The sequence below is a fragment of the Podarcis bocagei genome, assembly GCF_964188305.1.
Source record: "Podarcis bocagei genome assembly, chromosome: 3".
Taxonomy (NCBI): Eukaryota; Metazoa; Chordata; class Lepidosauria; order Squamata; family Lacertidae; genus Podarcis; species Podarcis bocagei.
In genome coordinates this window covers 91732032-91746681 of record NC_138127.1, presented here as the reverse complement: position 1 = coordinate 91746681, position 14650 = coordinate 91732032, and the positions used below count along the sequence as shown (strand labels likewise).

At 44.4% G+C, this 14650-nt stretch overlaps 1 protein-coding gene across 5 annotated transcripts; it reads left to right on the top strand.

Annotated features, from left to right (window-relative positions):
- Positions 1–152: 152 nt before the first annotated feature.
- LOC308584102 (heme-binding protein 1-like) lies at positions 153–13522 on the top strand. Of its 5 annotated transcripts, none has more exons than XM_081188821.1 (7): positions 247–265; positions 2769–2904; positions 3987–4150; positions 6245–6330; positions 11410–11551; positions 11693–11876; positions 12161–13522. In XM_081188821.1, the coding sequence occupies exons 3-7, from the start codon at positions 4003–4005 to the stop codon at positions 12333–12335; spliced, it is 735 nt and encodes a 244-aa protein (XP_081044947.1). In that variant the 5' UTR covers positions 247–265; positions 2769–2904; positions 3987–4002; the 3' UTR covers positions 12336–13522. The 5 variants fall into 5 exon arrangements, with proteins under 5 accessions (XP_081044946.1, XP_081044947.1, XP_081044945.1 ...); XM_081188819.1 differs by having other exon boundaries at positions 2769–3115; XM_081188820.1 differs by lacking the exon at positions 2769–2904 and having other exon boundaries at positions 153–265.
- The last annotated feature ends 1128 nt before the right edge of the window (positions 13523–14650 follow it).

Below are 14650 nucleotides of genomic sequence, written 5' to 3'. Positions count from 1 at the left end.
CCCGCTGCAAATGGAAACCGGAAATCTTGGTTGGATTTCCTAAGACCTTTCCCCTTGGAAGTTGTGCGGTTGGGAGGAGAAGGAGGAGGAGTTGGTGGGAAAGCCGACTCGGTGACGTCACCCGGAGCCCCGCCCCTTTGCCCTTCCCTTCCTCCTACCCCCGCCCCACACAGCGTTCTCGGCTCGCGCTCGGCCTCCCGCCTCTTTTTCATTCGGCGGGCAGGAATCGCTTCCGGGGTCGGCCGGAGAACGCAGGAAGTGACAGGTAAGGGCTTCGCCCCCTTTTCCTTCTCCCTTTACCCAACCCAATAGGGGAGTGGGCCCGAGACCCCCTCCTCTATTCCTGGCTTGGAAGCTGCGCGCGCTTCTTCCCCAGAAGGGGATTGGCGGTTTGGGCGGGGGAGGAGTTTAAGGGTCAGGTTCTCCCCCTCCCACCGTCTGGCTGCTGTCCCTGAGGGTGGCGGTTGCCTCCGCCCTTCGTCCCCTCACCGTTACCTGGGAGGCCCGCCTGGGCTCCTGTTACCTGTGACTCGAGGGAGAGCAGCCCCCGCCCCCGGGTCTCACCTGGAGCCCCTCAGTAGCGGCTTCTTTCGCCTCATTCCTTCGTTCCTATATTATTATTCACTCCTTCGTTGGCTTACTTGAATTGTTCAGACGCTCCCGGGTTCGAAACACGGGTGCACGGAGTGAAGGAAATTGCGAGTGCGAGTGTACCATGGCGTTGTTTTTTCGACGTTATTAGTATTCAATTGGTTTTTAGTGAGGGGTTGCTTTTTAGTTTCTTCCCCCTGCTTTTCTTTTTTAGCTGATTCTATCTGTAAGCTGCCTTGAGTCGGGGGGGGGGGAGGCGGGATATAAAAAAAATAGAATGATAATAAGAAAGGTAATCAGCAATGCAATAACACAGAGAGGGTTTTTAAAAACTGCCAGAAAACACACTACAAAAAGGAGAGAAATGCACTACTAAATAGAGGGGTTGGACTAGATGACGCTTGTCCCTTCCAACTATGCAATATTATGATTCTAAGGAAACAAATTGATTGAGAGGTGGGCCTTTTATGTGTTTCTGGAACACCAAAGTAAATGACAGTGCTTTTCCTTTCATTCATTCATGGTATTATAGTGCTTTTGTTACTCTGTCCCTCCTGTTTGTAGGTCATTTCCTTGTTGGTTTTATTTTTTCCTTATTTTATTTGGGATTGTGTTGTTTTTTTGCATGCAAAGCAAGGATATTAGATGTATAGTGGTTTTTGCTGCATAGTGTCTCAACTTAATATGAATTTTAAAAATATTTTAAAAGAAAAGAAAACACTGTCCCCAACATATACACCTGCATAGACTCCAGCTGTTGCCCAAGAGAAGCTCTCTTGCATGTCTTCCCAACCCCCATCATATTTTTATGCTCCATATCCCAATCAGTACAACCCACCTACTTGCACCTCAGGCTTTGTGATCCTGCACCCATCCATTCCCCCTGTCTTGACAGAACAGTCTGCCCTTTTGATGGAAATTCAACAGGTGTTTTCCCCATCACTGCATTGCTAGACTGCAAATGAAAGTTGCATCTCCTGAGTCTTCCTATCGATGATGAAGATGATGGAAAGCAGGGAAAATATGGTGTCAGTTGTATTTCTGCCTAAAACCTTCCTATACTGTGACTCTGCCCCATTTCGTTCAATGGTGCACTGTTGTCTGACTCTCAAGACAGGAGTGGGCAGAAGGTGGATCTTGACCTACTGTTTTATACAGACCATTAGGCAAGATAACTTTCCTAATGAAGCTATACCTAACCATGTAGGAGCTCAGAGTAAAGTGGAGAAAACCTTACCTTAAGGGTCAAAGCAGAAAAAGGATAACCTTTTCTTGGTCAGAATTTGAATTAAAATAAATAGGTATAATACTGTAGTAAATTCTAAAGGGAGGTTCCTCAAGGATCCTTGCTTTGACTGGGTGTGGTTAGGATACTGTGATCACAAAATAATAATAAATTGTGATGACACAGTAACGATTTGTTTTTAAAATATGGTTTATGATGAGGTGGCATTAGCTGTAGAAGTTTCAAAATAATTTGGAGAAGTGTACAGTTATAAATGCTAAAGAATTCCTAACAACGGGTTGGAGCCAGAGTAGTTGTATTTGAGTCCTGTTGAAGTAATGAGAATTTAAGTGATGTCTTTTAACATTTATTTTTTAATGGTACCTAAGTGCAAATAACCTCGTTTTGCTGTAACCCAATGTGAATGACAGATAACATCTACTGTATATGAGATGAGTTATTCAAGGAAAATATATATATATTTCATTTATGTATGTCTGTAGCACATACTGTACATACAAACTCTGCTAGGAAACTGGCTTGAAACCAACACGGATAATTATTTTTCTACCTCATTTTCCATTTCATAAATTAACTAGTAGCAATGGCTGAATGCAATAATAGTCTAGCCAAGCAGTTTCAAAATTTTTATCATTGTTTACTACATACAAGTAAAATAGACATGGAATGATGGGAAATTTTTATGCACTGTATACATATTAATGCCTTGTTCCTTGAGTAGACCCATGAAATACTACTTTAGGAAGCTGCTTGCATGTTTATATGTAAAGAAATTAAGGATCATTAAGGTTGAAATCCTTTGCTTACCTGGGAGTATGAACAGCAGTCAGCAGAACATTTCAAACTAAACATGGATATGATTGCTCCATGTGAAACCATAAACAGCCTTGGCCTGTATACCTGAAGGAGCATCTCCACCCCCATCATTCAGCCCGGACACAGAGGTCCAGCACTGAGGATCTTCTGGCAGTTCCCTCACTGCAAGAAGTGAAGTTACAGGGAACTAGGCAGAGGGCCTTCTCGGAAGTGGCGCCCTCCCTGTGGAACGCTCTCCCATCAGATGTGAAGTAAGGAACTACACAACTTTTAGAAGACATCTGAAGGCAACCCTCTACAGGGAAGTTCGTAATGGTTGATGTTTTGTTGTGTTTTTAATATTTTGTTGGGAGCCGTCTAGAGTGGCTGGGGTATAAATAATAAAATTAGTATTATTATTTATTACAGAAAGAAATGTAAGGCATTTCAAAGATAAACCATCTACATAGATGAATGATAGCCGTATATAAATAAGTTATTCACATATTGAATACTGGGGGCTTCTTTGGTCATTGAATCTTAAATACTTTTTCTATTCAATAAGAGAATGAAAGGCTGCAATTTGATAATATTTGAGTTATTCTCATGGAATTAATGGTAATTACTCCTGAGTAGACAGCATAAGTTCATATGTAACTTACTTGCATTCGAACACTTCCAAAATCAGTATGTCTGAAAACTGGCCACACATGGGAAATCATATTTTTGTGACTTCCCTCCCCTTGCCCCACACTGCTCCCATTTTGTTTTGTTTTTTAAACCTGTCCAATAAATAAATTTGCATGTCAATTGGAAGATGGGCAGGACAACTTCATTTAATACAACCCTATGTTGCCTGCGGGTGGCGCTGTAGGTTAAACCACAGAGCCTAGGACTTGCCGATCAGAAGGTTGGCGGTTCGAATCCCCGTGATGGGGTGAGCTCCTGTTGCTCGGTCCCTGCTCCTGCCAACCTAGCAGTTCGAAAGCACGTCAAAGTGCAAGTAGATAAATAGGTACCGCTCCAGCGGGGAGGTAAACGGCGTTTCCGTGCGCTGCTGTGGTTCACCAGAAGCGGCTTAGTCATGCTGGCCACATGACTCGGAAGCTGTACGCCGGCTCCCTCGGCCGATAAAGCGAGATGAGTGCTGCAACCCCAGAATCGGTCACAACTGGACCTAATGGTCAGGGGTACCTTTACCTTTATGTTGCCCCAAACCTTTGTGGCGAAGGGAAATGTCTTAACAGCACTCAGGAAAATGGTATCCTGTGCCAATAGCACTTCCCCTGTAGATGCTGTGGTATCATTACTCAAACTGCTCAAGATATAGAATTTTCTGTTGCATTTTCTGCAGGAGCTACAGTGTTACTATGGCTCGTATTACACTTGAAGAACTGAATGAACTGGATGATGAGGTCCCTGATGAAGAGGATGAACCAATGGATGGGGAGGAACAGAACAGGCTGTTTTCTCATTGGGAGACAGTAGCCAGCACTCACCAAGTGTCTCTCCCCCAAGGTATGAATTTGCATTCCAGTCGCAATTTTAGGCTGCACCTCCAAAGAGAGGAGGAAGTAGATTTTTAATCTGCAAGGTGAGGTCTGCTTCTGCTTGCCTTTGAACGCCTGCCTTCACATGCACAGCCTCTAGCTCAAAACTGTTCCCACATTTCATTTTTTGTTTTCTAGCATGCATGCACACACACCAAGGGCTTGTCCACATTTGAGCTTTATTTAGCTGTTAATCCCCCCCCCCCGTCATTTGAATTAGACCTGATTAGTTCATAGCCACATGTATTTGAATTTGTATGTAAGGAGCCCTTTCAGCCTATCCTGTTCATACTAGTAGGCACTCCCTTTTCTGTTTGTTCCCGACTTCTAATTTATTGCTTCTGTTTTGACAAGTAAGGGCATACTTGCAGATAGTTGTGAGTGCACCTTAAAAAAAAAAATTAAGGAAGTGAGCAAAAGCCAGGCAATTATAAAGTCTCATCACACACTTTTGCAGTTTTTTGGTTTTTGTTCGCGCACTCAGGAGCATGCCAGAAAAATAGGAGCACAGCTGGAAAAAAATGAAAGCCTTGAAAAGGTGAATAGCAGAAGGTGATGACTGATCCACCCACCCCAAAAGAGCAGAACAAATAGCCTGCATCCCTAAGTGAGGTGATTTGGAGCCCAATTTCTCCCAATTTTAATGGATTATCCCCATATCAGGTAAACCCAAATTTACAGAGGAAAAGCATTGAGATTGGTAGTGTTTTAATGGGCTATGCAATTTAAATGGGAACCCCAACAATTGCAAGCACACAGTAAACTGGTGTGGGCAGGTCCCAAGCAGCTGTCATGCTTATCTGCTCTAATGCTTTGTTTGGTGCTTTAAAAAAAGGCTTTTAAAAGAATTTATTTAAATTTTGAAATGTGCTGCAGCAGAGGCCGGGAAGGTGCTTTGTGACACAGACAACTGAACCAATCAGTGCTGTGCACAGCCTGACTCTAGGAAGGAGGAGCAACAGATGGCTCCATGATTGACACAAGGGCCAGCCACTCAGCATTGTGCAAATCCAGTTTCCCTTCTAAGCTAAAAAGCTAAGATTCTCCTTGTCCTTAAAAGATTGTATGTGTACATGGGCTCTCCCCAGAAATTGTGGGTTGTCTCCAGTGCTGTTGTTCTGCTAGTGCAACAAACTTCCACTCGTGCAATAGTGTTTTCCTCTCCTCTCCCTTGCAGACCCCCACCCCCAACACCCTGAGGGTTGGAGGCAGTGGCAGAGGAAGCTGCTTGGGCGTCTGGGCGGTGCACCCAGGGGTGGGGTGCACCGTGGGGCCTCTGGAGTCTGCCTGCCTCCTCCCACTCAGCCGCCCTACAGCTGGGGGGGGGGAGGCAGCTGGTGGACCGTTTGGGCAGGGTGCAGCCTGTGCGCACCCAAGCCATTGCTTCTCTCCCAGGAGAGATGTGTGGCTCAGGTGCGCTGCAGGCCCTGCGGTGAGTGCTGCCCAGCATTTTGTCACCCCCCTCAGTGATGACATCCGGGGCGGCCTGCACCTATCGCACCCCCTTCCTCCGCCACTGGTTGGAGGGCCCTTCAGACCCGATTTTCTCTGCACATGCTCCCTAAATCTGTTCTGGGATTTCCTCCATCCTTCTGGAGATGATTTGAGGAGGGTGCGGGGAGAAGGGCAGGAGTTCCGTTGCACAAACAAAAAACCTTGTGTGAACAGAACAGGTGCATTGGATACCACCCGTTAAAACAACCAGCATCAATCGAAACTATATAATACAACAACCAAGACAAGCTGCAAGAAGCGGATGATTTTTTTTAAAAAGATCAACCTCTCTCCTCCCTGCAGGAGAATATGGTTCTTGAATAGTCCTGTGGTGGCAGCTGGAGAAGGGAGAGGCCTCCTTGGCTGGAAAGTAGGGAGCTAGATTACTGGCGGCTCTCCATGCTGTTATGTCTCCTTTTTATGTGTTTAGATCTATAGTGTACCCTATAGGTACTAATGAGAGTTGCTTGTTTTAAAAATGTAGGTTTCTACAGATTTTTTTTTTAACTTCTAAAGATATTTTTCAGTCTTAAAGTGAACCCCCCACTACTTGACTCTGTTTTGCTAGAGATGGCAGGTCCAATAATGCAAATGGCGCGCCATAACCAGACTCGAGAGCCTGTGCCCTACGCTACTTTGTCACAGCATGAGAAGGTGAGCACTCTCACATATACAAACTTGTTTGTAAATAAAATAATGTATGTGTATATAACTGGCTGACATAGCTTTGTGGTATATTGTGGAGAAAAGAGCATATAAGTCATGTAACATGTCCCTCTCCCCTCCAACATTCTTCAGAATAGCATCTGTTTGGTGTATTACAGTATTTTAATATTTTTTGGAAGCTGCCCAGAGTGGCTGGGGAAGCCCAGCCAGATGGGCGGGGTATAAATAATATTATTATTATTATTATTATTATTATTATTATTATTATTATTATTATTATTATTATTATTATTATCATCTGTGACACTCCCAGCACTCCAATGCAAGTTTTTGCCATCCTTAAACTTGTGCGAATTCTGTCCTCCTGGAATTCTATACTTGTCTACTCAGTAGCAGGCCTCGTTGAGTTCAGTTGACTTGTTCCTAAGTAAGTGCATATGGTATGATCAAATCTTACGCAGGTGGGTTGCTTCTAAAGGATCTGTGTATAAACAGAAACCACATATACCCAAACCCTTGGAACCAACCCTGCCCCCATGGCTAGTGGGTTATGGGGAATGAGAGAGAATGCTCTGTACTCCCAGAGCCATATGCTGAGCTGGCCTTGCCCAGCAAGCAAGGCAGAGAGCTTACAAGCTCTTCACGCTGGGTAACCCAAGTGGACCCACTACGGAAAGAGTTTTTAAGCTCTTTGCTGTGTTTGTTGGGCAAGTCTCACTCAAGGCATGGGCTCAGGGAGACTAGGGATGCTCGTGCGAGTTCTCATGGCCACTCAGCTGGCCCCACAACATCTCAAGCAAGCATCCCAGAGCTGGTACTCTGACCAGGCCTTTCCTCCCAAGCAAGGCAGAGAGTTTAAAAGCTTTTTATGAGCTGGATAACCCCCAGCAGGCCTGTTTTCAACTGCATATGATTGAAATCAAGCAAGTTAAATGGGTGTAAGATGCCGTCTTGCTGCATAGCAGGGGTGGCTACCACAGAATTTGGGATGGCTCACTGGGACCTCCTGACAATTTGGCAGGAAATCAGTGGTGACTTAAAACCCTCACCCCCATCACCCAAAATTACCTCTGCCTTTTAAAAAGTTTCAGTTGTTGTTTGCCTTTGTTGTGCTTCCCCAAGTGTCTTCAGATACTTTTTGGTAATTTCCTGTGAACCAGGGCTTGTAAAAACACCCCAAAAACACCCCTTCCTGACTGCATGTTTCAGCATCCAGGTGCACTATTAATAGTGCTAGTGGAAAACTGCCTGCGATGTCCTTGGCAGGCTGCAAAGAGGAACAATAACTTGATTTCTGCTGAACGCATCACAGCTGGTGATGGCACAGTGATTAGCATAAGTAGGTCAACAGAAGCTTCCTGTAGTTTTGCACCAATGGCTGTTTGCACATTACACCTTTGAAGCACATTCAAATCACATTCTTTCCCTCAATTCTTGGCACAGTAGTTTCTTAAGGGTGGCTGGGAATTGTAAAAACTAGGTTAAACTACAGGGGAAAATTATGCGTTTTGAATGTGCTTTATAGTGTGTACACAGCCAGTGTCTGATGAAGAGATACAGATCTCTAATTATCATTCTCAAGCACATCCAAAGCACAGAACAACAGAATGCAAACAGAGCACTATGCCGGTTCTAGAAAATGAGTGTGCCAAGTTCCCATGGTTCCAGGTGCTTACCCAGGATTCATGCCTCCTTTTCAAATGAGGCACAGTGGAGACTTTGGTGTCTTGATGAAACATGGTTTATTTACAGTGGTGCCCCGCAAGATGAATCCCTCGCAAGACGGAAAACTCGCTAGATTCGCTAGACGAATCTCCTATGGGCTTGCTTCGCAAGACGAAAATGTCTTACGAGTTCCTGCGGGTTTTTTCCCTTTCCCCCCTCTTTTTCTAAGCCGCTAAGCCGCTTATCAGCTGATCCGATAAGCCGCTAAAAGCCGCTAATAGCGCTAATCCGCTAATCCGTCAATGGGCTTGCTTCGCAAGACGAAAAAACCGCTAGACGAAGAGAATCACAGAACGGATTCTTTTCGTCTTGCGAGGCACCACTGTACTCTTATATACAGCCTGAGCCTATGATAGCACAGTTCACAGCATTAACACTGCAAAAGGCTCTTGTTTCTCCCCTTGAATCCAAACATAAATCAAACATTCTCTCAAGCATTGCTCTGTCTCGTCTCTCCAGCTGGCTGCTTTCCCTCTAGGTTGCATCACTTCACTCTTTTTTTTCTTTTTGGGTGGCATCACTTCACTCTCAACTCCAAACTCTAGCTTTGTCCTTCTAAGGAGCTGCGGGAGGGGCCTCACCCACTTGCCATCTCACGCAGAGCCCCTTTCCTGTGTTTCCCTTAACAGCCGGTCACCAGGCTATCACCTCAACACGGGGCTTATATTTGAACACTTGCTGGATCCAGGGGTCAGAAGGATCTCGCATACAGCTTACTTCCCCCAATCCCAAAATTGTGACCTTATTGTTGGAGACATAGTTTTTTGTTGGGCATTGGCACGAAGGTGCAAGAAGCACCATAGCAGATATCCTCTTTGCTGCAAGGAAGAAATGGGTGAAGAAAATGTCCATGGTCATGGTGGTGGTTGCTGCCTTTGGGCAAGTTCCTTGGATATGAGTACTTAATTACCTGCCCACCTTTCTGCTGAGTATATGCTTCTGCCTGAATGTATGTGCATCAGCCTGCCTGTGTAAGCTACTCTTCTGCTGAGTTGCGAGCGTGTGTGCCTGTGCGCTGGCATGTGGACATCAGAGAGAGTTTCTCAAGCTGAGAAAGGTTAGCCACTCCTGGCCTACCCCTCACATAGTGCCCTTCCCAAACACTCCCTCTTTTTTGTTCACCCACCACTACCAATTGCAGTGATGGGCATCTTGCTAGTATTATCTCCCTGTTGTCATAACGTTAGCTCAGCCTCTGCATATCAGTACTGCATATCAGGATCAAAAGCATTCACTACCTTGGGATTCTTCAATACAGATGTCTATATTGAATTCAGTCCACCTGGTCTTCTGCATTGTCTTCTGTTATTTTTAATATCATGTGAGGGAAAATTACTTTTAAGTACCGGTAGTTTCTGTTTTCCCCTGGTTGTTGAAGGAGCAGTTAAGTCTATATTTGTCAATCTACAAGCACTTCCTTGTCTTTTGTTTGATTCCTTGGACCTGTATTTGTATGGAGTCAGAAAGCAAGGTCAGCTTTCAGTTTTAGTGAGAAAACTGCATCCATTTCCTGAAGTGCAGCTTGACTTTCAGGCACACAGAGGTGCTCTCAAGCTCCTGCAAGTATCCTAGATCCTTCAAATATATTTTCCAGTATTCATTTTGACTCAAATCAGATGTAATAACAAACCAATAATCATTATTATGAGAATGAGTAGGTGTTCCCTCTTGGTTCTCTCATTACTTCATACGCAAGGTGAGAGTAAAAGCAGAAGTTTCTAACTTGTGTCAAACCATAGTTTCCTGTTTTCATCCAAATGCAAAAACCTGTCATTTCACAGACCAACATTTGCCTCATTCCAAGATCCCAAACCAGCATCAAATCATGGTTTGTCATTACATCTGAACTGAGTTTATATGGCCATAAGTAAGGGCAATAAAAGTGGTATTTATCAGCTTTAATGCAATTATACTACTGCTAGCCTTCCATGTTAAATTGTGCTACTGTCTCTGCATTTACTTCATGAAGTAAAGTTTCTGAAGGGTTTTCTTTGTAGTTTTCTTCTTCATTTCTCGTTAGCAATAATAATTCCATGCAAATGCTTTATGGAAGAGTCACTTCATCCCCCCTCTGTCCTGTTCCAACCCAAAACTGCATGCATGCCTTAGAAAAGTTGGATATTCTGTCTTCTGAAACATTGCAATGTGTCTATACAGCTGTTGCTCCAAAGATGTGCAGGATAGTTCCTGGGACTGCTGAAGGCATTGTGTTGCTTTCTGTATTTTTTCTGCACCAAAACGAGTTGGGTGTACAGTTGTTGTTTTCTTTCTTTCCCACCTGCATTGATGAGTTTCCTCCCGTCTCACTTTCCGTTGAGCTAGCTAACTTGACTCCTATAATATAAACATACAGACTTACCGGCTCCTGCTTTTAAAAAAACCCTTACATTAATAATTAATCATTCATTTCTGTGCCTTTAGTAATTTTTGTTTAGCTTGCCTAGGTAGATTGCACCCTTTAGGGCTGGGTTATACTTGTGGTTACGAGCTCTGTTTTTACAATGTTCATATGAGGAAAGGATGAGATTTGCGTCTTAGTGTAACAGCCGGGATAATAAACCTACCCTAGTGATAACTGACGAAATAACTATTTAAGCAACTTTTCAATGCTGTGGAGCTCCAGGTTAATGCTTTTAGTAATTCAGGAACAATTAGCTAAAACAGTGACGCCTTTTATTTAAGTATATTCTGTAGATAGGACATTGTTATAAACTGTTTATTATCCTGACAAATATATTTTGAAGAATTTCCCAATTATCTGTAGCCGTTTAGAGAAGCAATAATGATTACCTTAATGAAAAGCCTCCTAATACCTTATGCTGTGTTGAGTGTGATTTAATGCAGCTGATTCTTTAAAAAAACAACAACTTGGAAGATGTTACAACCTGTCACAAAGGAGAAATATCTATTCTCTTTGTAACTGCCAATTTTTGCCTAACAATATTGAGCTGTATCTGGCCTATGCTATCAGCCTTTCTGTTTGGTTATTCCATGCAAAGAACCAGAGTGGTGTAGAATACTGAACTAAAGCTGGGGAGACCTGGTTCAAAGTCCCACTCTGCCAATAACCTCACTTTGGGCCTAACCTACCTCACAGGGTGGTTGTTAGGCTAAACAGAAAGTGGAGAGAACAATGTATGCTGCCTTGAGCCTTTCGGAGGAAAAGTGGAATATAAATTTAGTTAATATTTGGCAATGGAGATGCAACACTTCATTTGCACAGGACAGACTGCGAGTTACTCTTCCCTTCCCTCAGTGCCAAAGCTTTATTCAGTACGTAATTCCCATCCTGTGTTGTTTGAATGCCTAGCTCTCACTAATTCTTTTTCCTTCTTGGTTCAGTGTGAGGAGATAGCCTACGAGGAACGACTGTACCCAGCTGGGAAATGGGCATGCATTACCAGAGGAGAACCCAAATATGAGCAAAGCATCTCTATGGGTTTCATGAAACTAATACGGTACATCTGCAAGGAGAACTCCCTAGGTATGTGGTAGCACATGCCATCATGGCAGGGAAATGGAAGCCTGCAGCAGCTATACCCGCTGGAACTGGAAAGGCCAGAGCTGGGTTTCTGAAGATCCTCCTCTTTCACTCTCTGGTGTCTTTATGTGTGTTTTTATCTAGGCCGTCAGTTGGGGATGACAGTGCCAGTGATCAACGAGATCCACCTGAACAAGGAGGGCACGGAATTGCTTCAAGAAGTCATCACTGCCTATTACCTCCCTGAAGAATTTCAACCTAACCCCCCTCTCCCCTTGGACCCTGACATCCAGATACAAGAGAGAGCACCACTTCGGGTTATCTCCAGGTGGGCCCTGACTCATGCATGCTAAGAATATGTTTTATGTGCTACAGGTCTCTAAAGGAAGGAAGGAAGGATGCTTTCTTATCCTAGCTGGGAGAAAAGGAATGCATGGCAGGGAAGAAAGCGGCTAAGTGAGATCCTATTATGGAGACGGGAAAGAAAGCTGGCTCTCTCCAATTCCCCCACCCTCCAAGATGTAGTGAAGGATAGAGGGATGGGTGAGCAGAGAAACAGTCACAGCACTAGATCTTTACGGGCAATTGTTTTGTTGTTCACCTTGTGTAAAGGGTGTTTTATGGGACCACCACAGAAGAAACAATCCTGCGGGAGATTCACCTTCTCTGGGAGTTGCTGGGCTCCACAGACAATGTGCTCCGCGAAACCTACTTGGTGGCTGCGTACCAGAACCCTGGCGTCCCTAACCGCCGCAATGAGATCTGGTTTATCCGGCGAGCAGACTGAAAGCACCTTGAATCCCTGACAAGATTACAATCCACCCTCCGTGACTGGATCCGGTTTAGATGGCAGTTTTGAAGGAGAGGAATGCACATCCTGACTCACTGTAGAATAGATGAAGTGCTCCTTCCCCCCCCCTGCGCGAACCAAGGAGTTACTAGTACAGATCTCCCAGAGACGGTTTCCACCCTACTCCTGCAGGGGGTGCTGTGGTGTTGTCGATGGAGCTGGCGTTGGAAGGAACAAGGGGTGTCTGCTTCAGTGGGCCCTGAGTGCAGCCGTGCCACATTTGGATGAAGGCGCATTAGGAGCACAGGAAGCTGCCTTACGCTGAGTCAGACCATTGGTCCATCTAGTTCAGTATTGTCATTGCTGACCGGCAGTGGCTTCTCAGGTGTTCAGGTAGGGAAACATTCCCGGTCCCACCTGGAGATGCCAGGGATTGAACCTGGGACCTTCTGAATGCAAAGCAGTTGCGCTACCACAGAGCCATGGCCCTTCCCCCTCCTCGGGGATTGTATCAGGGATTGTAGCTGTTGTGCAACCCACAGCTCACATTCCAAGGGTTAGGTATCAATCCTGAAACGAATCTAGCGAGAGCAGGCCGGAACACCACTGCCTACAGCCGTGCCCATAACTGGCAAATGCTGGTGTACTGAGGCACAGGTTATGACTAAGTTACTTGTAGAAGGAGGATTTCACTTCTGATGCCTCGGAGTATCCCTTTTAGCCATGCGCACGAGAAGCTGCTAGTCAGCTTTGTTATCCAACAGCAGAAGAGCCGTTCCCACAGTTTGGGATGAGGTAGCTGTAGACTTCCTTGACTGGAATAATGTGAACACCTGTCCAGGAGCAAATGGGAAATCCCCGCCAAAGGGCTAAGGCTCAAAGGGAGATCTGAGAAGCAGAGATCTCTGGCCTATAAGTCCTCCTGTTTTCCCAAGAGCACATAGAGAGATAAATGCCACCCACTGGCTACCTCCTGCCTATGAGCCAGTTTCTCAATCAGGCAGGCTTGGTGCGAGCTGAGCAGGCCACAGAGTACGTGTTAAGTTGTCGCTGGCAGCATTTTTGTCGCTGTGTGTTGCGTTGTGCATTGACTGGTTGGTATCACACTCATGAATGCTGCTGTCCTCTCCCAAAGAAGGCTGGTAGCACAAAGCAAACCTGAAATAAAATCTAGCCCAACCCTCTCTGTGTATCTCATTTTACTGACTTTTGTGGCATTCGACTCCAGTAACCGGTGGGGGTCACCACTCAGATGGAAGATCCAGAAACAACACAAAACCCTGACACCCAGAGAGTATCCAGGTGACATGCAAGACATCTGCTTGCTCAGAATCAGGTAGGTCATTTTGATACAAAGGAGCAGGCTATTACCATGCTGTCTTCTTAAACTGCTGTGATCAGGGAAGGCACTAAATAACCACCATGCCTCTCCACAACTCAGAATGGGGAATACATCTGCATTAGAGATCAGCTCTGACCATGAGAAATTGGAAGTCTTTCCCTCTTCAAGGAAAATTGGATAAGATGACATGCTTCTGTTGGTTATGTTCTGTGGCCTGTATATAATAGCCACTTACCAATATAAGTTCCCACTCAGCTGCGCATCTGTAAATGCATTTTTTCTTTTTTCAGCAGTGAAGGGTGTGCATTGCCTTATTATTTGGAAGCCATAACCTTGACATTGGAAGCGTAACCTTTTAAGTTAATTGGGTTGAGTAGAAGAAGAAGAAAAAAGAGTGAATGGCTATCCATGGCTATCACCTTAGCAGAGCTAACTTCAATACTGTGCAGCAGTGGTAATACTCAGGAGTAATTTGTGAAGTATCATGTTGTTGCCTTTGTGTGGAAGAAGCAGATTTTGTAGGTTGGTGTTTGATTGCTTCTTCTTAACATTGACAACAATCTCACCTTTTAAATAATTGTTTTAGAAGTTTGAAAACATGAAGATTAAGCCACTTTTTTGCAGTGGTAAGTCAGTTTTTTTAACATAATATCATTTCCTCCAGAGGCTGCTCTTGTCTAACAGTAGGCTTTTGTTGAAATGATGATGAATCAAAGATCTAACAGGAACACAAAGACACGCACAAATAGTAAAAAGCAAGGTATTTTAAACACATTAGAAACGACAGCTACCAAAGACATTGTGAGAGACATACTGAATTGTTATAAGCCTAAGAACACATGATGCAGCAAAGGCAGAGGCATTAAATGTATTTGTCATCTTGATATATGAAGATAAAACTTAACAGGAGATCAGTAGTCCAGGCACCTGACAGAAGCAATAAGGCAATCTGGTTTTAAGAATTGAATAA